At 40.3% G+C, this 22357-nt stretch overlaps 4 protein-coding genes across 6 annotated transcripts in view; 2 read left to right on the forward strand and 2 right to left on the reverse strand.

Annotated features, from left to right (window-relative positions):
* Positions 1–4085, reverse strand: part of brd4 (bromodomain containing 4) — a 43597-nt gene extending 39512 nt beyond the window's left edge. The window contains exon 1 of the mRNA XM_079456879.1: positions 3874–4085. The gene's annotated coding sequence lies outside the window, so the exon portion shown is untranslated. The remainder of the gene's footprint in view (positions 1–3873) is intronic.
* Positions 4086–4813: 728 nt separating this feature from the next.
* LOC306894378 (epoxide hydrolase 3) lies at positions 4814–7766 on the forward strand. Its single transcript, XM_079456880.1, has 7 exons — positions 4814–5144; positions 5665–5750; positions 5946–6103; positions 6181–6309; positions 6407–6510; positions 6852–7000; positions 7110–7766. The coding sequence occupies exons 1-7, from the start codon at positions 4899–4901 to the stop codon at positions 7408–7410; spliced, it is 1173 nt and encodes a 390-aa protein (XP_079313006.1). The 5' UTR covers positions 4814–4898; the 3' UTR covers positions 7411–7766.
* A 713-nt stretch (positions 7767–8479) lies between these two features.
* lpar2a (lysophosphatidic acid receptor 2a) lies at positions 8480–12370 on the forward strand. Its single transcript, XM_079455685.1, has 3 exons — positions 8480–8698; positions 9133–10044; positions 11335–12370. Exons 2-3 carry the CDS (start codon positions 9306–9308, stop codon positions 11634–11636), a joined length of 1041 nt encoding a protein of 346 aa, XP_079311811.1. The 5' UTR covers positions 8480–8698; positions 9133–9305; the 3' UTR covers positions 11637–12370.
* Positions 12371–13001: 631 nt separating this feature from the next.
* pbx4 (pre-B-cell leukemia transcription factor 4) overlaps positions 13002–22357 on the reverse strand; it is a 30061-nt gene continuing 20705 nt past the window's right edge. For 2 of the 3 annotated variants that reach the window (XM_079455687.1, XM_079455686.1), the window contains 6 exons: positions 21449–21693; positions 21159–21349; positions 20560–20695; positions 19693–19849; positions 15854–15940; positions 13002–15602 (listed from right to left, as the gene is read on the reverse strand). In XM_079455687.1, coding sequence (XP_079311813.1) covers positions 15897–15940; positions 19693–19849; positions 20560–20695; positions 21159–21349; positions 21449–21693 — 773 coding nt within the window. In that variant the 3' untranslated portion in view covers positions 13002–15602; positions 15854–15896. Of the gene's footprint in view, positions 15603–15853; positions 15941–16767; positions 16872–19692; positions 19850–20559; positions 20696–21158; positions 21350–21448; positions 21694–22357 lie in introns of all 3 variants that reach the window. The other variant, XM_079455688.1, reaches the window with a different exon arrangement.

Raw genomic sequence — 22357 nt, forward strand, 5'->3', positions numbered from 1 at the left:
TTGGACAATGGAGAAAAACTTAAATAATATAAATCAAAGCATAAAATAAACAGGCAAGAAAATAAGTGAAAGGATTGACAAATTGTGACGGAACGAAAACACAGAAGAATCAGTTGAGTTTATTTCCGTCAGAACGTTTTTTCATCAAATAAAAATTGCAGGCCTACCTCGATCCAAAGTTTGGAGTTTTTATTTAATAAAGTAACATGTTTACGAGTTGTGGGGACAGTCTGGAGCCTGTTGACAATAAACACCCTTTCAGATGGCACGGATGTCCCAGGAATGCGGAGATAACACCTCGGGAAGTGGGTTTCATTTGCTTTCCACCAGCCAGTATTAATGTCCAAAGTGAGCACTTTGTCACATAATTGTGTCTTAGTTAAACAGATATAAATCCGATCTGCTATACATGCACAAAATACAAACATTTTTTATTACTTACTCATATTTCACATTATTATTTTTACATTACGTCTAAAAGAAAGCAGAAAATCTCCTCCTTTCCAAAGCGCAGGGGAGGCTGCCGATGCTAAGCATCATGAGATAAGTTTATTTAAATAAATTGGTTGCTAGCACCGAAATTCCCTTTCATTCCCTTTTCTTTGCTGAGTTTCGTTTCGCTGCGGTGTAGACACTCCGGGAAGACAGAGAATGTCACAGCGCGTTGTGAGCGCGATTGTCGCACGTCTACATTTATAACAACGAACTTGAGCTACAGCAAGGCTGCCTATGCACTCTGTTAGGAGGCGTAAAGCCCTGACAAATGTGGCCTGGACAAACAGATGAATTACACTTGTCCAGTGTCGTCAAGTGGTTAGCGAGATCGGATTTTAAAGTCTGAAAACGTATCAGAGCGCATTTACACTTATGAATCTGAATGTTCCGCGCGTTAACACATATACAGCATATTTTTCTTTCACCATACAGAAAACTAAAAAACTTGTTATTTAAAAACGTGGAATTCAATTATTTTTATTTTAAAATATTATTCATTTTATTTAACTTAAAATAAACATACCCTTTAAATTGTTTAACTGATAGTATTAATCGGTCTAAGTTTGTACTATCGGTTAACGGTAAAACGATGAGCATCCCTAATCTGTACAAACTTTGTTGTTTGGTTGAACACAGAGAAAGATATTTGGAACCAAACAGATCTTATTGAGTATTTTCTTTAATATCTAAGTATTCACATTAAGATTTCTTTAATATCTAAGTATTCACATTAAGAATAGTTAACCAAGTAGTATTTTCTATATCTTCATTTATGCATGCATTCGAATATTAATCTACGTATCACTTCGGTTCACATTAAGAAGTATTCATAGGAATAATAGAATAGAATATTACTTATTAGAGTTGTTAGAGGTATAATCAGAAACCATATTTAACCACATTTAATTCAAAATGATTTAATGCAAATGTTTAATGTTACAATCAGTATACCATTAATGATTATGTAGCATGTTTAAGAATACTCTTCAACGTTTTACAGTAATATAAAATCCAGTGTTGTCTGTAAGGCCTAAGGTTCAAATAAAGTTTAGAGAATGACATGCAGAAAACACTTTTTACATAGAGCACCTGCACGTACCCCTGACACATTCTTGAAAACAAATTTAATAAAATTTAACTTATGGCCTCATTGATGCGCTAAAAAACATTACTGTATCAAAACAGGACAGTTTTAATAAAACCCTATCGTATGCGAAAGGACAACTCATGAGTTATTGCATAGGGTCAGAGATGCATTATGAGTTCACAAAGTCATTTTGCCGGAAAAGAACCGGAAAAGTGTTCAAATATGGGCACATTATTATTTGTCTATGTGCCAACCAAGATTCCACAATTAAAAACGTGTCCTGTTGCCTGGGATTTATTGGTGGCAGAAATAGAGTTATTGGTCATCAAAAATAAGAGATAACGGGAACTTACCTGATTGGTGTAAAAGACGAACCCCTTGCACCAGTTTTCACTATAAATATGGGCTTGAAAACACTGTAATTTTAGATGCTTTGGGAAGATCTCACTTTGTTTGATTTGAACAAATAAAGTTTACTCTTTGACACCTGGACCTTCTTTGTTTGAGCAATTTTTTGAAACTACAAGATCAATTTTTCCACAACAATCTCAACACCCACTGACTACCATAGTAGGAAAGAAACTTGATAGAAGACATTTTAAAGAATGTAGGACAACAAACAGTTCTGGGGCACTGTTGACTTCCATTGTATCTTTTCCTACTATGGTGATCGATGGGGTCCAAGAACTGTTTGGTTACAAGCATTCTTCCAAATATCTTTCTCTGTGTTCACCACAACAAATACATTTATACAGATTTGGAGCATCTCAAGGGTGAGTAAACGATGACAGGATTTCCATTTCCGTGTGAACGGTCCCTTTAACAACATCAAACTATTACTACAATACAATCACCTTCCGTATATGATCCCTTTTCAATTTCACAATCGTAAAACAAGCTGAAAGTTGTCATAACGGCACCTGACAATCAAATATTTTACGATAAACCCACTTCTGAACAACAGCAGCACACATGACCTAAGGCTAGTAAACTTGACATGCAACAGCTGTCAATCACAGAGCGATTTCTGATAACAAACAAGCGGCAAAGACTCTCGTGCCTTTCAAGTCTGAGTGGATGGCGACCAGTTAACAGTCGTGTCTTAATATGATTGTATAAACAGAAAACGACAAACACGTGATCGTTATGAAAATCCCAAATCCACTGTGAACTCTCACGCATATTCCTGCATTAAAACACAAGATTTCCTCTCTGACAGAAATCTCGGCGCAAGCCGCTGCGATGCTAACGCTACTGACAAGCGCTCCGCCAAACCGGCCACCTCCTCGACAATATACGCTCACATATCAGTAAGAAAATGTCACTGACGCCCGAAAGATCAAATTAAATCAGCGAATCGACTCTACTGCCGTTTATCGTCATTTAAAATGTACACGTTGTGGGCTTTGCTATCCTTGGGGAGCAACACAAAATGGCGACTGCGGGCAGCTCAGACGAGTCCTTTTCCTGAAAGTCCCTCAAACACTGACGGTCACGGCGTTTAACTCCCCTCGCGGAGGTTAACACACACTTACAACATTTACCAGACAAATACAGCAGGATCAAGACATTATAATTGGCGTTGAATGTGGAAAACGGGCGCACGTTTCTCAGACCCGCTATCAATGCTAGCGCTTGTGTGTGGGACGGGTTCGTCCGGCGTCTTGCACGTATTAAAGCGTGTGTGTGTAATCAAAACACACACCGACACACTCACCCGACAACTAAAGCCAGCGAACAATACGCATCTGTCAATGTCAGACGCTCGAAGCGTTTCGCATGCAACCGATCGCTATTAATCGGACCGCGCGTAAGTGCACGCGAATTCACGTACGATTTTACGTCGAATTCCCCAGCACTCCCGCACAGGGACGTGCGAGATTTTCGCGCAGCGCGGCCGTCAAGCTGCGCAGCGCAGAGATGCGACGCTCTGCTAGCATTGCCCACCAAACGGCCTGATGCTAATAAACAACCTGGGCATTACAGAAATGTCCCGCGTTACCTCAATTCTTTGACGCCCGCGCGATGTCCAAGGATAATCCAGCGCTAAATCACAAATAAAACGAGTTTAAAGTGTAACTCGGTGTCAAACTGACCCGTTATTGTGGACGAGTTTGTCTTTCTAGGCAGTTAGCGTTAGCAACACGGGCCGCTCTCACAGCGCGCAGCAGACAATCGTTTCAGCGCTGTTTGGCGCGTTTGACCGCTGCGGGAAACGGCACGGCGCGTATGGAGAAGGTTCATTCGAAATAAACGCTGCGTGGAAGTGTAAAATCCGCTTGTTTATTTACCTTCTGTATTATGTTGTGAGGTCGCGCGGGCTCTTTCTCTCTCACAATCCAGAACAAACAGCCCGAGACGTCGATGACGTCATGCGCGCGGAGGACGCATAGGACGTGAGGACCGCGATCGCTGCTGTCACACGTGTGAAAGATCACTTGAAACGCGCTCTTGTTTGATCTCGGTTTGGGGTTTGATCAGTGGCGATAAATCGACGTTCTTCGGAGTAACACAGCGCATCAGCATAAATAAATCACATGGTAGCGCGAAGTCAGATCTCAAAATATACTTTTCATTTCTCGTCTACTCTTGTTTGTTTGTTTGTTTGCACGTTTAATTGATTTTCAATGTTGTAATTATTGGCTCAACTCATAACGCGTGATATCTTATTCTCTCGACTTTAATCGGTGTCATAAAAGTCACAGAAAAACAGCTCTTACATTGTTCAAAGAAACCCGTGATGGGTTTACAGCAGAAGCAAAAACTGTAGTGATTGTGGTTTTAGGGGAATTTTTGTAAAGTTGTAAAATTACACATTTTATCTTTCGACAAAATACAAGTCACAAGGTACATCCACGCACGTGTACATTGCGACGCCGTGTGGCAGGATACGAGACGTTTTTAGCAGTGACTAAAATGATTATTTACATAAACTACTTTTTTCGAAAGTATTTTTTTTTTACAAAATCCACTGTGTAAAATATTTAATTCAAGATTTACATTATGAATTATTAAAGACATAATTATGAATCATATACATAAATAAATATATAAATAGGTGTTAAGAAAATGATTCTTTATCTAGGAGCCAATCTCCAAGACATAAAATAATGAAAAAAATTCATAAGTATGTCACATTATGGAAACAAGATACTAGTTTATCGATGGTACAAAAATAGCTGAGTGACTGTTGTTTGGCCTGTGTTTCAATGCAGTCACATTGGGTTTATTGTGACAGGGAACCTCTCCAAAGACAGGGAGCCATTGCTAGAATGAGCCTGTGTCATACGTCTCTCAAACTATTACATTTACTATAATGACGAGTAAATGTTTAAAGCAGTTGCTTCTGCTACCAACACGTCTAAGTTTGTGGATTCTCTCTTTTGTATATTACATTGTAGTATATGGCACAGCTGGAATCACTGCTTGTTTTGTTTTGATCCGAATTGCCTGCACTGGATTTAGAGATCCATGTGGAATTTTCCAGTGGACGACCCGCAAGAAACCCCCAGCTTGCCTACAAGACCCAGCACTCGGTGACCATGCATATTTGAAGGGCAGGGTGAGAGATGTTTACAATGTATATGTTTTTAGATGATACGATACCAAAAATATAAATTACATCAAATGTTGAGTATAGTAATTGGTTTTGGGTGCCATGAGCAATTTGAAATACTTTCTCAGACATGGCGATTTTTTTCTTGAAGAAAGGTAGGTGAAAGGTTAACTGATGATGACGAATCGTTCTTGCGCAATAACCCATAACCTTCTTGCATATTTATTTATTTTAGGCAGTCACACTTGCATCTTTTTTTCTTGTTGTGAGTTATTGTCAAAGGGGATTTTATATAAACAGTACATATTTTACAAGTAGACCGGGTTACATGTGGTATTCGTAGTAAAACTGCTTAAATGGCATCCAATCCTCCAAAAATCCATGGTTACTACACCTTTACTAATAACACCATGGTTAATTGTAAAATATACTTGTATCATTGTTATACATCTTTTGATTATAAATGAATATACATTCTAGAATCAGGATGTCACATGTTCATTACTACTCTGGACTTTATTTTTAGAGTTCAGGCTTGAGATTTCATTATGTCAGTAAAGGAGACCACAGGAAACCACTGATGCTGTTTCTTCATGGATTCCCAGAAAATTGGTGACATCCTTTTTTTTATTTAAGTAACATGCTTCTATAAAAACATATTTCAGATTAGATATCATTAAGACTAATATCAAATATATAATTATAAATCAAAATTTAAATATTAAATTATATTTTGAATTATAAATTATATTTATCTGAAATTTAGCATTGGAACTTTTTATTTAACGAAGTGCCCATTTCCCGCAGGTACTCCTGGCGTTATCAATTAAAAGAATTCAGCAGTCACTACCACACGGTGGCGCTAGATCTACGCGGCTGTGGGGGTTCAGACGCTCCGGCACAGCTGGATGAATATTCATTAGAGAAACTCTTATATGACATCAGAGACACTATTGACGAATTGGGTACATATACATACAGAATAGACAGTGTGTGATAGTTTTGCCACTAGAGCATTGAAACTGAAGTTGTTTTATTACAGGTCACACAAGATGTATATTGGTGGGTCATGACTTTGGTGGGATGCTGGCATGGCATTTTGCACTGGAGCGGCCTGACATGGTGCAACTTCTTATAGTCATGAATGCTCCTCACGCTGCATCATGGCTGGGTACGAGTGTGTTTCTCAGTTCCATTGTTCAAATTTTCTGTTTCAGTTTTGCTTCATAAATACATCTCTGAAACTGATTTTTTGGGGGGGAATTCAGATGCAGTTTTAAGAAGACCTTCTCACCTGTTGCGTTCTGGTCATGCATGCTTTTTTCAGTTGCCTCTGCTGCCTGAGATTGCACTGTCTCTTCAAGACTTCAAGGTTGTGTGATCTTTATTTTTACTCCCATACATGCTTTGATGGAATTTGTTCATATTCGTGCTGCAAAAAACAACTGCTGGTTTTACTTGGTGTTAGCTGACCTAGCTAATCTCCCAATATCACAAGTTCAATGATGTAAAAATCCTTTAAACCTGATTTATGAGCAGCTCATTTTAAACCGGCATTTTCAGCAGGAACATCACACTGTTTACTTATTTCACAGACTAAATATTCAGTCTGGGTCACTTTCCTGTCTTTCTGTATTGTTTCATAAGGACGTTGGTGAATACAGAAATAGGGAACTCTCTGCAAACCACAATTTCACAATTTTTTATGTCTAGTTAGTGCGCAGTCTGTTCTGTGGCAAGATTATGGGGATAAGGAACAAAGAACGGAGACTGACCGAGGCCCAGCTGGAGGGTTACTTATACCGCCTGTCTCAATCTGGAGGACTCACGGCTCCTTTAAACTATTTCCGTTCCCTCCTGAGGTTTAAAACACACTTACACTTTTACGACTTTAAATAAATCACACACACACAACTATACGCCTTCTTTTGTATAGCTGTAAGTGGTTACTATGTACCCCTGTCTCTACAGTAACACTCCGTACAAGCATCAGGACGTGGCTGTGCCCTGCATGCTAATTTGGGCTGAAGCAGATAATGTACTGGTGGAGGGAATGTCCGGCGGTACCAGACCTTACTCCAGGGGTCCTGTCGTCATTCGCACTGTTCCTGAGTGCAGCCACTGGGTTCAGCAGGACCGACCTGAGATAGTCAACAAACTGCTCTGGGACTTTGTACTGGACGTGGATATTGTGAAAAAACAACATGGCCAAACTTGCGGTTCCCCTGTAAAAGAGGCAATGAATGGAGACATAAATCATGACGGTCACTAGCTTCAGCAAGGCTTTTGTGCGGAATTCCTTTGAAAAGAAAACAACTTGCATTTTACTATGATTTGTCTTGCAGTAGGTTGCTTTGTTTAGACATACATTTACTGCACTGTTTTAATATCGTACATCAATGAATGCTTGAAGAGATTTTGCTTTAAAAAGATTAAGTGTGTTAAGTCTCGAGAGTCTTCTTCCGATCTTCATGTAAGCATTTATATATCAAAACAACTACTGTATATGCCATTTATCTGAAAACTGAACAGTAGCAAAACAGAACCTAAAGGGGGTTATACCTCTTACATTATGTATCTGAAATGACATTTTTAAATGTATAACAACATATAAATATTCCATGATGCAAATTTGTAGATTTGTTCCATATTTGTGGTCCTGTCACTCTTGGGGAGGGAGTGGTCAGTTTGAATTATAAGGCCAGGGGAGTTCAAACTGGGGTCCGGGGACCCCTAGAAGGTCAGGAAGGGGTCCCCTGCAGAAACCCCTTAGAATTTACATTTCTACAAGTGTTCTTCTTGTTTTGCTTCATGCATATTTCTCTGAATCGTTTATACTGTATGAAGAGTTTGGTTCCAAATTGACATAACATAAATGTTTTTCAAAAATCACGTCATTCCAATGAATATCAATCAAACTGCAGTTGTTTTAAGATAGAATACAACTAAAACAAACAGCCAACTAACACAATAAAAACATGGTAGCGTAATAAAAAACATGAATTTTGAAAAAATAAAAAAGCAGAGTTATCTCATTTTGGAACCAAACTCTTCATGTTTTGACCATTTTAGCGAGTTTTTCTCACTACATTTCATTTTATTGCACTCACAGGGGTGTGTAAACAAACAATTAAAGTTTGAAAACAACACCGTATGTTTATCTAACGTGTTTCTTCACACATTAGTGGATCCCACACAGCAAAACAAAACTAGATTATATAGATAAAAAACATCAAATCTATGGAGCATTTACATGTGCAAAACACATTTGTCTATCGCTTTCGTTATCGCTCATTACTGGAAATGACCTCATATCTCCTCCTGCCCGAACCTCTTCATTCAAGAGGGATGGAGCGCACCTCTCCTTCGCGTTCATTGGTCCCTCGGCGGCTTGACTCCAGCCAATCACGTCGCGAGAGGCGGGATCAGTGGCTCGCCGACTCTTGCGGCTCAACTCAAGATTGATCCGCAAACTCCGCCAGATGAGCATTTCCGGCCCGCGCGCGACACCAAAAACAACGAGTCCCAGTCAACTCCCTTCGCTCCTCTCTGCCTCGTCGGTAAGCGCTTTAACCTTTTAAACTTTCACACTGTTACGCGACATTTATATTCAACTAAAGTGAATAACGCTGTTGTTCGTGTTCTGCCGACCGAGTCTAACTGTGCTGTGTCTGTGCAGAATAAAGTCAATGGTTTTTTTTTTGCATTCAGGTTTCAGTACTGCATGCATACAGGTTAACCACGACTTTCAGTTCTCTGTCCCTCTATTGAGAAGAACTATGATAGTAAAAGTAAGAATTGGTGTGTAAAAATATCACTACCTTATTTCACTGTAAGTGACGTCACAACTTGAAGGCCCAGGATCATTTAGTATAATAAGGATGTGATTTTTCTACTATAAATCCGGTATCATATCTCGTCTCTTGTTAAAAATTAACACGTCGTGGACTTTAAATGCTGTTATCAATGTAGCTAATGTATCCCTGTGTTTCAGGATCGGAGAAGCCCGAGTGACACCTGGACAGAAGCAACACATGCGCATTGTTTAATATGTTCAAGCACCATTTTAGATGGAGGCTGTTCGCATCCACCATCCGGCTTCTGGAAAAACTGGCCTAACCAGCAACAGCTAACCATTTCATCTGATTTACACAGAGCTCTCCAATAATGTTATCTAATACCTGCGAGGCATATAACAAGTCCGTCTCCTTCTTTTACAACAATACCGGGAAGCCCATTTCGACGGAATGGCGGCCGCAGGATTTTGTGGTGGTTGGACTCGGGGCTCCGATTTGCGTCTTCATCATTCTCGCGAACATGATGGTCATAGCTGCCTTCATCATCAACCGACATTTCCACTATCCCATCTATTACTTACTGGGAAACATGGCGGCCGCTGATCTCTTCGCAGGCGTCTCTTATCTCTACCTGGTGTTTCACACCGGCCCGTGGACCATCGACCTGACCATGAACGAGTGGTTCGTCCGCGGAGCTTTGATCAATATGAGTCTGACCGCCTCTGTGGTCAACCTGCTGGCCGTGGCTGTGGAGCGCCATCAGACCATCTTCACCATGCAGCTTCACAGCACCATGACCAAGTGGCGTGTTGTGATGCTCATAGTGTTCATCTGGTTGATGGCCGTCGTCATGGGTCTGGTCCCCATCATGGGGTGGAACTGCGTTTGCGATCTGTCCACGTGCTGCTCGGTGGCGCCGCTGTACTCTCGCAGCTTCCTTATGTTTTGGGCTCTGCTCAACCTCCTGGCCTTCTTCATCATGGTGGCCGTTTACACCCGCATCTTCATCTACGTGCGTCGCAGGAGCCAACAAATGTCCCCTCATACCGACCAGCCCTCGCACAATCAGACTGTTATCAGCCTCATGAAGACCATGTCCATGATTTTGGGTAAGACCTTGACAAGTTGGCGTTTATGATATTACTCGGTGTGTGTTGTCTTCAGTTCTGTGGTTTTATAGTTTGCGTGCAGGCTTGTAATTTTACTCCAAAAAGGCTGTTTTAACCCATGGGTGGGTAAAATTTGAAAACAGCCAACCGTTGCCTTGAATCTGGGAAATGTCCATATTTTGGGGTAAAAACAACCCAGCGTAGTGTTTTTAAGGCAACACTCAATAATGAACATTCTGTCATCATTTACTCACCATTTATTAATGTCTTTGTTGTGATGAACACAGAGAAATATATTTGGAAGAACGCCTTTGGCCAAACAGCTCTTGGCCACCATTGACTACCATAGTAGAAAAAAAACGTAATGAATTTCTTTGTTCTGTTGAACACAAGACACTTTGAAGCATGTAGGAAAGCAAACTGTTCTGGGGCACTTTTGACTACCATTGTCATTTTTCCTACTATGGCAGTCCATGGAGGCCAAATTGGCCACCTGTTTGGTTACAAGCATTCTTCCAAATATCTTTCTCTGTGTTCATCACAACATATAAATGTGTACAGATTTGGAACAACTCGAGGATGAGTAAATGATGACAGAATTTTTGGGTTAACTGTGCCTCTAGTATTTAGTTGACATAAAAATGAAGACATTCACAGTACAGTTAACTTGTTTTGAAGATAAAAATCAAGTCAGCAAAGCTCATCAAACCAGTTTGGCCCATGCTTGTCGTTACACCTCCTATCTATTACCTCAAGACAAAAGCAGTTATTTATTTAACCTGAGGTTTGAGTGTTGTTTCCTGCGTTGCACTTCAAAGCACGAATGCAGAGTATTTAACAACAGCGGTGTGGAAGGCAAACATACATTACAACCAAACTGTTAAAATTAAGTTTGTTTAGGGATGTGGTGAAGTTGTACAATATAATTTTCACCATGTTGTTACAGTTTTGTCATAGTTTACTTTTACACAACATTATCAGTTCTGCAAAACCAGAATTGCAGCTTTAAAGTTAGGCCTGTCTTTACAATTTGCTTATTAGATTTAATAGACCACCTGTCATAATAAAGAGAAAACGCAACTATTTTGATTGTCATTTTCTAGGCAATAACAAACTGAAAGAACTAAATAGTCCTTATTTGTTTGTATTTTGATCTGGCACTTTTAAGTATATTTTAACATTAGAAATACTACTGTGACTCAAGAGCTTACACGTACTGCTGGATTAGCCATTACAGAAACATCAAAAAATGGCGTCATGTCAACGTGTTTTATGATTCTTTCTCTTTAGGGGCCTTTGTGATCTGTTGGACGCCAGGTCTGGTGATTCTACTACTGGACGGTCTCAGTTGTGTTAAGTGTGATGTTCTTAAATATGAGAAGTATTGCTTGGTTCTGGCCGAGTGCAACTCTTTGGTGAACCCCATTATCTACTCGTTTCGGGACAAGGACATGAGGACCACCTTCAAGCGCATTCTCTGCTTCCCCTGGAGAAGAATGCACCAGCATGAGAGACCTTCTGGCAGCCGCTTTGAGTCTGTAAAAACAGGGTCACCCCTTGAGAAAAACAGCATTTACTTCCCAAGCGTTTGAACCTGAGACTAGTCGAAGCATATTGTCTTTATAGAGAGCATTTCTGTGTAAATAAATGACTTTCTATTTACCTAGTTAAATGATTGCATGTACAAAGAGTAAATACTTCATTTTTGATAACTTGCTTGTTGCGTGTTTTTGTCCGTGGACAATGGACGTATTAGAGGGCTTTTGTGTCTATTAGTTACAGCCACAGGCTATTTTGGTGCATACAGGAAATGTCTCTTGTTCATGCATTTGCGTTTAAAAACTGCACGTTTGGACCGATTTGTTTAGCTGGGATTTACATCAGGGACACCAAAGTGTGAGCTTAACAAAATGAGAAAACACAAAATACTCTCCTTCGAGTTGTTCCAAATGTTATACATTAATTTGCTCTGATGAACACAGAGAAAGATATTTGTCAGAATGCTTACTGTAGGTAAGTTATCATTATTTTGTTCTGTTGAACACAAAATACATTTTGAAGAATGTATGTCTGTGTGGCATTCTTCCAAATATCTTTCTCTGTATTCATCAGAACAAACAAATGTATACAGGTTTGGAACATCTCCATGGCGAGTAAATGACAGAATTTTCCTGTATGGGTGAACTGTCCCTTTAACACTGACTGTGATCTTTTGTGCATTCGATCAAGGACAAAAAGATTAGACACTTTATTTCTATTATCAAAAAGGTTGGATGTTCACCCAAAAGTGTAACTTTTTTTCTCACCCATCATTTCAAACCTGCATGACTTCCGCTGAACACAAAATTCGATATTTTGAAGAATGTTGGTCACCGAACAGCGTTGTCACCCATTGCATTCCCTTGTATGGACATTTCTCAAAATATCTTCCTTTGTGTTACACAGAAGAGTCATGCACAGGTTTCGAACCACATGAGGGAGAACAAATAATGACATCATTTTTCTTTTTAGGTGAACTATCCCTTCACGTCATATGTGGAAATTAAGAAGAATATAAAATGTAGTTCCTTCTGAACAACGTTGGTTTCATTGATCACATACAGCGGTCCACAAGAAGACATTTATGGTACGCAAAAAGACCACCCTAAACATTGCCCAATTGCTGTTGAATTTAGTTCATCTGTTTCTAATTTTACTTGCAAACTTTGGGCTTTTCTTCATTTCAACACCCGAGTGTTTATAAAGCACATAGTCAATTTGAGAGGCTGAGCAAAAGGTCTGATTTATTATGATCCTCATATTATAGTCCTTATGCTGCATAAATATTCAGGCGGGTCGAGACAATTGGCTGGTTTGCCAAATATTTCGAGGCAGACTCACTCTTGTAACAAGATCATTTACGCTTCGTAACATGCAAACAGCCCCTTAATGAACACGAGAGAAAAAAACGACAGGCTCAAAAGCACACTAGATTATTTTATTAGTTTTTGTTTTTCTAATAAGGAACACTACAATTTTCTCATATTTCTTTTTTTTCTCTCTCACTAGAACAGTTCTAAAGTTGAGGTATAAAAGGAGTTTATACAGACTACCAAGTCTGAAAATGATGGGGTTTATATACAAATGAAATGGAGAGAGGAGAGGTAGAGAAGAGGGAGAGAATGGTAAATACAGAAGGAAGCGTGTACTACAATTCTAGTAAAATAATGATAAAATCGAGGAAAAAATAAACACTGACGCCATTTGATTTAGTGCTGTTGAATCCACCTCAGCTTAAAAGTATTGTCCAAATTTTGACAAGTCCATTTCTACGAACATGTAATGTTTAATATCACAATAACTGTTTGCCTTCTGTATCTCGCGTCTGTAACTAAAGCATCCATTGTCAAAAAGTGTAAAAGATAAAAGAAGTGAATTTTCACAGCACTGTAAACAAATGCTCAGACAAAAAACACACAAAATAACCGAACAACACTCGGAGACTGCGAATCGAAGTAAAATGTAACTGAAACGCTAAAATGAATATTATTACAAAGACTAACAAATATTACTCTCTCGTGAGTAAATCAAACACCCCAGCATGAAAAAAACGAAACGAGAAAAAGGCATACAAAATGAGAAAATACACTGAAACATTCCACAATCTGTACAGTGACATCCATAGATGACTGATAGAAAAGAAAACAAAGACATTTTGGTGTAGTAATAGCATCAGTTAGAGATATCCATGTGAAATGTTTATAACTAACAGTAATCTATAGAGGACACGATGATGTAAATAATACCTTGAAAGCTCCTCAGAGTTTGTTTTTCTATGTGTACATATAAACAAAACCCCAATTGACATTTCAACGTTATTTAGTCCTTTGTTTCATATATAGAATTTCCATTCATATCAAAAAAAGCGACTAAAGGTTACATTGGGAAAATAAAAAATAGAAGAAAATCAACATAAAACAAGTCCCGAATACAAACTCGTTCCACCAGGATAAAAGTAAATATAAATTTATCTGATGTTCCTCAGTATTAGCTTTAGTCCGTCTGTTTCAAATCCCAACACATCCAGTGCTTATTTTTGGTTCAATTTGAAGGAGAAAAGCCCTTGTCGCTTGGCTATGTCAACTGATAACAAGAAAGAGTTCCTTTGTTAGGTGAATTTGGAGGCAACGAAAAAGGGGACAGCATGCTTTTACCAAGGAACAGGTGCTTTCAATTGCACGCACAATACAATCAGTTCAAAAGCACAGCAAAGTGAGTTAAGAGACAACCCAACCCCCCTTAAAAAACAGACACCCATACACACACACAACATAGTAACGTGAGAGGCCGCGGGACAAATAAAACAAATCCTTGATATCTGTAACTAGTTCTTTTGTAACATCATAACAAATCTCATATTTTCAATGACCGTGACAATACATGTATAACATACGCATGTAGTATAACAATTATACCACATATAGTCAGGTTGCTATTGCAGTCTCAAAAGAAGTTTTCCGGGTGATGGTTACCTGTTTAAAAAAAAGAAATTTGACAGAAAGCTCTGGATCGGGCAGTTTGAAGTGTGGCGTGGTTGGTTTATTTATTATTCACATAGTTGTTCGTTTATTTGGTCTGTTAGTCACGCCCTCTCTCTTTTTTTTAATATAGTACTTTATCGTAAAAAAAAAAGTTCGGCTAAATGGATCTGCTAAAACATCAACACCCTACATGCATGGAAGACAGTGGAATATGTTTTTTCTTTCCCTTTAAAAATATTTCTAATACCCTCCCCCATGTCCCCATCCGAACCAAATACTCCCTCTATCTGTCCAACCCCTTTCCTACCACCCATCAGTCTTTTATTTGGTGGCTGGTGCATTCCTTGTGAAGAACCAAAATACAATTAGCTGAACCAAAACGAAAGAAACAAAACGTGTCTTGTTGAGAGACTCAGTGGGCTGAGGGAAAATTGAGTCACTCCGCATCTTGGTTTCGTTCCACTGCAGATCTCTCGCACCGAACCGTACGCCGTACCTTTTCACAGATTCTGCTCCGTCCACCCAGCAGGTGACAGTTTTGTGCTTAACAGAATGTTGAACACCAGAGGACGGCTCGAGGGAGGCGGAGGTCGGAAACCATATTAAAACTGCAAACGTGGACTAAAGAGGATCTGCATGGCGTCTTTGTTGTTCAGTTGTCTGAGGTTGTTCTTCGTCGAGCGGAAGGTGCGACAACCATTGACAGCACTTTGGTACAAGCGAGGGGGGATGTTGTGGGGACGGGGCTGTGGAGCGTCCACCCTGTGTTGTCCTTTCAGCCGCTGCCAAACGTTTTGCTCAAGCGGAGCGTGTGTGCGTCCAAACGGCCCGGCACGCCGTAGAGAAAGTGGAAAGGATGACTATGGAAGACCTTGGACACGGGCTTTGGGCAGGAGAAAGAGCAGGGCTGAGGCTGGATGATGGGATGCTTTGTGTGTGTGTGCACTAGCTGGAGGTGTCGGAGTGGATGCTGCCAGGTGGTCCTGGTGGAGAGGTGATGGACGAAGGGTTGGTGTTGTCTTGCCAGCTGTTGTTAGCCTGTCGAGAGAATCACAGAGACTTGAGTGCAAATTGCAACAAAACGGTCTTAAGAACCAAGATGCGCAATCAAATCTTTAATGTGTTATCCGCACACGCCAGTGTAAAACTGAGAGCGACTGCTTGAAGCCAAACAGCCGTAGCTTTTACTGTACGTCTTAAAGTGCATCTACACCAAGGGTAAATGTGAGCTGGCAACAAGTAGTTTCCTGTTTGAATTATTCTCATCGCTATCAACTTCCGATACTCACGTCTAGGCGGTGTGTGGTATAAAGGGGACTTCCTGACAGATCTTCATAGCCTGCCGTCAGGTGTGTAGCACGGTGCAGGATATCCACCTGTAGCAGACACATCACATGCTTTATGAAGCAACGTAACTTCTATCTTGAGATTTTCATGTTTACATTCAAGACATAAGCCATTGTGTTGGGATATCTGCAAACCGATCTGTGACTCTATTGTCAGTGGGTTGTGTATGCGAATTGATACGACTGTCTAGCCGCTCGCACGCTGCCTTCCCTCTTGTTCAAACAGGTTGGTAGACTATGAGGAAGGGATATTGTAATACTGTAATTATGACTGCACTTTTATACTACATGTGTATAATAACAGAGCGCTTTCACTCTTATCGCTCATGTGCCTCCCTATAAAATTCACACTTCACTCGCTAAACTCACCTGATAGTTAAACATCAGACCTACACTGTCACAACAACTGGCAAACACGAGAACAAGTATATAGATCAGATAAGATCTCCAGATGTCAGATAGCTATCAGACACGTCTTATGAAAAACCTTCTGCATGTTCATTTTTTAAGTCGTAGATAACAGAAAAATATATGGAATGCTTGGAACTGGGGCTTTATTGACGACCACGGTAAAAAGAAACTACTATGGTGCCCCAGAACACTTAAAAATCTATTAATCCAAACCAAAAGGATACCTAAGAAAATAATTAAAATAACAGGAAGCATGTAAGATTGGTTACGGACGTGACCTAGATGACTCACAAAGAGACCACACCTATAGGAAAGATGGCGGAGACGTTTACAGGTAAGGGCTGATTTAGGTAGATGGGTTTGGGGGGACGAACAGGAGGAGGACACTGGGAGCAGGTATCAAAGGGGAGGGGCATTGAGGTCAAGGGCGTGTCCTCAGCGCCTACCTGCTGCTGCACAGCGGGAGCGCCGCTGATGCCGTCCCCGTCGAGAGAGCGCAGGCCGAGGTAAGCGTCCCCTGCGTGAGACAGGGTGTAGGACCCGGTGGACCCTGCGGGCAATACACGCAGCCGGTCAGGCACGTCAGCTTTGCCGGGGTTGGGTTTTCGAAAACCTACTTGAGGTAAAACTGTGTGCAGTCTATAATCTCGGTGGGGCGTGAAAATCGAGACGAGCCGCATTCCACAATACACTGCTTATTATCCGTTCAGCTATTTCCGTCGATTAGAGACAAAAATACAAACTCGGGCAGCACAACACTGAGAAGGCCTTTACGTCAAGTCATATAGCTCGGCATGCTGCTTCCTGTGAATGACTGTGTATTGTTCTTGAGAAGTTCGCAGGATGTTGAACAGGATGTGTGGAGATGGCAGGAGGTGAGGGAGCACGGTTTAAAAAGACAATACCAAGTTCATTCACCTACCTTCTTCATTCTGCATCCTTAGCAAATAGAGGTTCAGCTACACTAACCAAATGTGTGTGTGGAAGCGCACGAGTGCGTTACATTGCTTTTTTGTGTATACGACGAACAAACTAAAGTCTAAAGTGATCACAGTATTGATCATTAAACAGTGCATACATCTCACGGGTTATGTATTGGAAAGGCTGCTGCGCACTACAAGATGATCAGGCTGAATTTAGACAAGAGTTCTTGATGGATTTTCTGATGGTGTGAGGCATTTCAAGACCTGTAGCAAGTCAGGGCCAGACATGTTAAATATTTACGATCAGAAATCCTGTTGTGTGCGGGAACCCGAGGACAAATCCCTCTGGAAGTTGTAATGTGGACTGAAACGATGGTGACGTAAGATCAAGGCAAAATAGCCGAGCTGTAATATGTCAACATGTTTTTTCCTGCAATTTTTTTTAAACAACTCGATTTTGTGAGGTTTCCCGTGTTCACACTAAGGCACCCCACACACCGTGTTACGTTGCTTTAACAAAGATACATTTTAGGGATACAAATCCCTATTCTCGAAACAAAGCTGTCGTGAATATCATAAGGTAAGCCGTTTAATACATAGTTGTTTCACACGTGATGTGTATTGTATTGAGCCAGAATTATCATTTTAACATTTACGTGCCATGGAGGAATATTCATATTGACACAGTAATAATAAGGTCAAGCTTTATTACTTTAGCTTTCATTAAAACTGGAGTGTTTTATACATACATTCTGGGACAAAGTGACTCAAAACGGAGAGGGTCACAAATATTATAGCTTAGTAAAACATTTTTTTTATAATAAACACGCTTGCACCTTGTAGCTAACATGCGATCGTAAATGCTGTTTAACACATAACATGCTAATATATGTGGGTCAAAGACATTTAGACAAATGTACAAAAGTGACTTTATGGCCACTTTATGGTTTAGGTTTTTTGGAGAATAAAATGTCAAAATGTGCTTGTCACACACCTAGAATAGTGGCACATTTAAAAAAATGTAAAATAACTATTCATTAGCATTTGGAATGAAAGTAATTAATGTCATGAATTGGTTTTCGTGACATTTCAGTGGGTGTCTTCTGTAAATCAGAAGGAAAATGTGTGATATTTATTTTTGGCTCAGAAAAACAAAAATGCAATTAAACAGAAAACTTTTCCTTTTTTGGAAGAACAACAATTTAAAGCAGAATTACACTAATTGTTTTTGTGCTTAAACCCTTTTTCGTCTTTAACCCATATACACGAATGCGAGGCGCTTGTACAGTTACCTCACGAGCAGGCGAGTGTAATCATTGACAAATCAAATGTCATTTATTCGTAGGAAGAAACTAAGAAAATATTGAAGACTATAAGAAATCTTTGAGAATCGCACATATTTTGTCCTAAAGTAGTTTTGTGAATCCGGCCCCTGATCAGCCATTGAAAATCTTTTAGTGTGGTTCAGCCTTTAACTATCAGAACACTGGTTATCTTCACAGTAAGAACAGAGGATGAGAGAAAAAGTGAATGGGTGATGTGACCTAAATGCAAAAGTACTTCTGTAATCACACAAACAGATTATTTCTGAAGAAACTGCACAGGGAAATCATTCTGATATTAAACAATCGTGTGGCGGGGCCTATTTCTGGATAATTCTGTAAAATAATTGTAAACTTAATGGCTGCGAAACAAAAGGTATGTTTATTTATAACAAATGAGTGATGTGTGATACGCCAGTGCACTTAACACGAACCCGAAACGCATTCTCTCAAACAAAAGAATTTGTAAAACGAACATTTTTATATAGATACAAGGCGTTACACACCCCCTCTTAAACACACACACCTATGAATACACGCCATAATAAATCCCATAATAACCATCAAACTTAAATCTTGCTTGACGGCCGTACACAATTGTTCTTAACAACACCTCTTAATAACAAGTTCTTCCACGAGCTGGCCTGTTAGGACACATCCCGCTCTCTGTTTTCATGTTATTTATCTTTTCTATGTCGCTCTTGCATGTTAAAAAGTGCCAAGCAGCGATATCATCATCTATCGCAGTATAATCTGTGTAGCGTTTTTATCATTTCACAGTATATACGGTCACATCACCCAGCTCCAGCAGAAACAAAAGCCTTATGGGCGGGCCGAATCCTGCAGGTGTTGACAAAACAGATGTTACCTAGCTACAATGACAACGATGGTTACCGTCGAAAAATCACAACTTCCCCAAAACTACATTACACACATACCAAAGAAACAACCATTTTCAGATCAAAACAGATCATGGACAGACAAGTGTGGACCTGATTCTTGACAACTATTGAGAGCGACCGAGAGGAATAAAACGCATGTGGACAGGAGTGTGGTATTTGCTCTGACTGTTTGTACGCTTGTGTGATTTCAGCTAGAGATGATGGGGGGCTGGTGTGTACTGTACCTGAGTTGGGTGTTGCTGGAGAGTTTGCCTGGCTGGCCTGTGCTGACACATTGGCAGCGTCCACGGCTGTTTTAACGGCGTACAGGTTCGCTTCCTCCTGGAACTTACCAATGTTCTTCTTGTACCGAATTCTCTTGTTGCCAAACCAATTCGAGACCTGCGGTGAAACAAATTGAATGAGCATTTCATCTTCTCACCACATTCACATTTCTGCATTTCTTGGCAGATGTTTATTTTCATATCGCTGCATTGTGGGAATCAAACCCACAACCATTGCTCTGCTTACACAATGTTCTACCAATTGAGCTAAAGGAACTACAATAACTAATATCTCAGCTTATGTTTAAGAACGGCGCCTTAAGTCTCCACTTTCACATTTTTCACATTTTCACGCTTTTTTTATTGAAATGGGAAGTTGGGGTAGACGCATATATATATATAAACACTGCCTTTTTTTTACATCCAATAGCCTTTAAGTCCTTCTACTTACGATTCCTAAATGCATCTTACTAAGCATTTTAAGCAGGATAGTTTTAGTACCTGATCATACCTGTGACACATTTACATTGTGAGTGGTCTTTGAATGAAATGAGTTACAAATTCATACTTTATCATTCATTGGAGTAAGAAAACTAATTTGCATGAAGACATCCCTCATGGTGTCGTTTAACTAAACCACTAACATTATCTAACATTCAATAGACATTTATATAATATCTTGAAAAACGACATTGTCAGCGGTCTATTATTATCTACTTTCATTTACTGTATAACTGGAAAAACGCTGGGATTTCCAGGATGAGCGTGAATGCTGCGGAAACTCCCAGCAGAGGTTTTGTAGAGAACTGATGTGATGCGAGATCTCACCTGAGAGACGGTGATCGCACACTTCTTGGCCAGTTCCTCCTTGGCTTCCTCGCTGGGGTACGGGTTAGACAGGTGAGAGTAGAAATACTCATTCAGCACCTCCGTTGCTTGCTTATTGAAGTTGCGTCTCTTACGTCTGAAGACAAAGTGGGTGTAGAAATTATTTTAGTAACTGTTTAATGGACAAGATAGCTGGTGCAAACAGTCCAAACTCAAATGTAAGACATGGCTATTCGTTTTTAATGTAATTCATGCATTTCATTTTCTTAAATATACAATTTAAAATGTTATTTGTATATTTACTCAAAAAAACATTTTTGTTTTGTTGTATAAGAATTTATAAGTATATCATGTATAAATCATTATTTTCAGTTGTTGAACTACTGGCTGTATAATCAAGTTCATTGAAATATAATTCATTTGAAAAGTAATTTGAAAAAAAAATGTTATCAGTGTTTACGGTGTTAACTTAAGTCGTATTTCTGCATTTAGGAAAGGCAGCACTGAAACTGAAAAAAATGACACTATACAAAAAGTAAATAAAACACTTATTGTATTTCATTGCTGATATCGTGGCCATAACAGTGCTCAGGACCCACCTGGCATCAAGGAAACGAGAGCGAAGGATCATGACGGCCTCACAGGTGCTCTGCTTCAGCTGCATCTGGATGGAGCTGAACTTGCGGTGGATGATGGCCACCATGCGCTCGATCTCTTTGGGTGAGATGGGCCGTGTGCGGGACTGCTCCCTCAGCAGGTTCATCACGTGATTGGTGAATTCACTGCAGGCCTGCATTGCATAACACATCCGAAGATCAATATAGATCATAACAAATCACAGGATTACAGACCTAAACACCCTCCAGGAATCCAGTGTGTATTTTCTCACCTGTTCGTATTTCTCCAGTTCGGAGTGATAGATCTGACGGATCTGTGCGAGTTTGGCTCTGTAGTCGGAGTGCTCGATGCTGCCGTCGTTGGGCGATCCTCCGGCCGCCGCAGCAGCAGCAGCGGCTGCCGCGGAGCCTCCGCCCTTCTCTGGCCCGGACACGCCCTCGGCCAGCAGCATGTTGTCCAGACGCATGATCTGGGGGTCTGGGGGGTCCTCCTCCTGTACGCCTCTGATGCTCAGCACTGCGAAAGACAGAAACGGGTTCATAAAATAGCTCGAGCATAAACCTTTATTCTATCAGTTGTGACGGCTAGTATCCATTTGTGACATAACTCTGGTCGCCCCGCCCACCATAAAATATCACCAATTCAATGCTTCACATAATTGTATACGACAAGCTCGGTGTGGCACATTGTTACAATGTTGCATCCTAAACAACAGTAACTGAGGTATTTATAAACAGATATGCATTTCCACGCTCATCCAGCAGAGGGCAGCAATGTACTTCATTCACAGGCCAGTGTTTGGAAAGCAGGGGTTCAATAACAGGAGAGCATGTGCTGTCACTACAAGAACAAGCGGCCGTAAGTACACACCTTTCCGACACTGAATTAAAGCAAGACCCCTGTCAGCTTCCTGCCACGGGCACATCGCTCACAAACCTATACAAGCACAGGCTCCACGCTGCCATACATATTCACCAGCAAACCTGAGCAGCAACCAAGGCCAGAGTGTAAGCAAGATAATGTAAAGACATACGTGCCTCTACGAAGCTCACTTTTAGAGCCTTTGTGTTTCCTCTATATAATAGACACTTCAGACCGGATGATCTACACGAAGAGCAGATCTACAACATTCCTACACGAGCGCTGCGATGGAGACTTTAGTAGTGCACCCGTTCATCCA

Source organism: Barbatula barbatula (assembly GCF_947034865.1).
Source record: "Barbatula barbatula genome assembly, chromosome: 5".
Taxonomy (NCBI): Eukaryota; Metazoa; Chordata; class Actinopteri; order Cypriniformes; family Nemacheilidae; genus Barbatula; species Barbatula barbatula.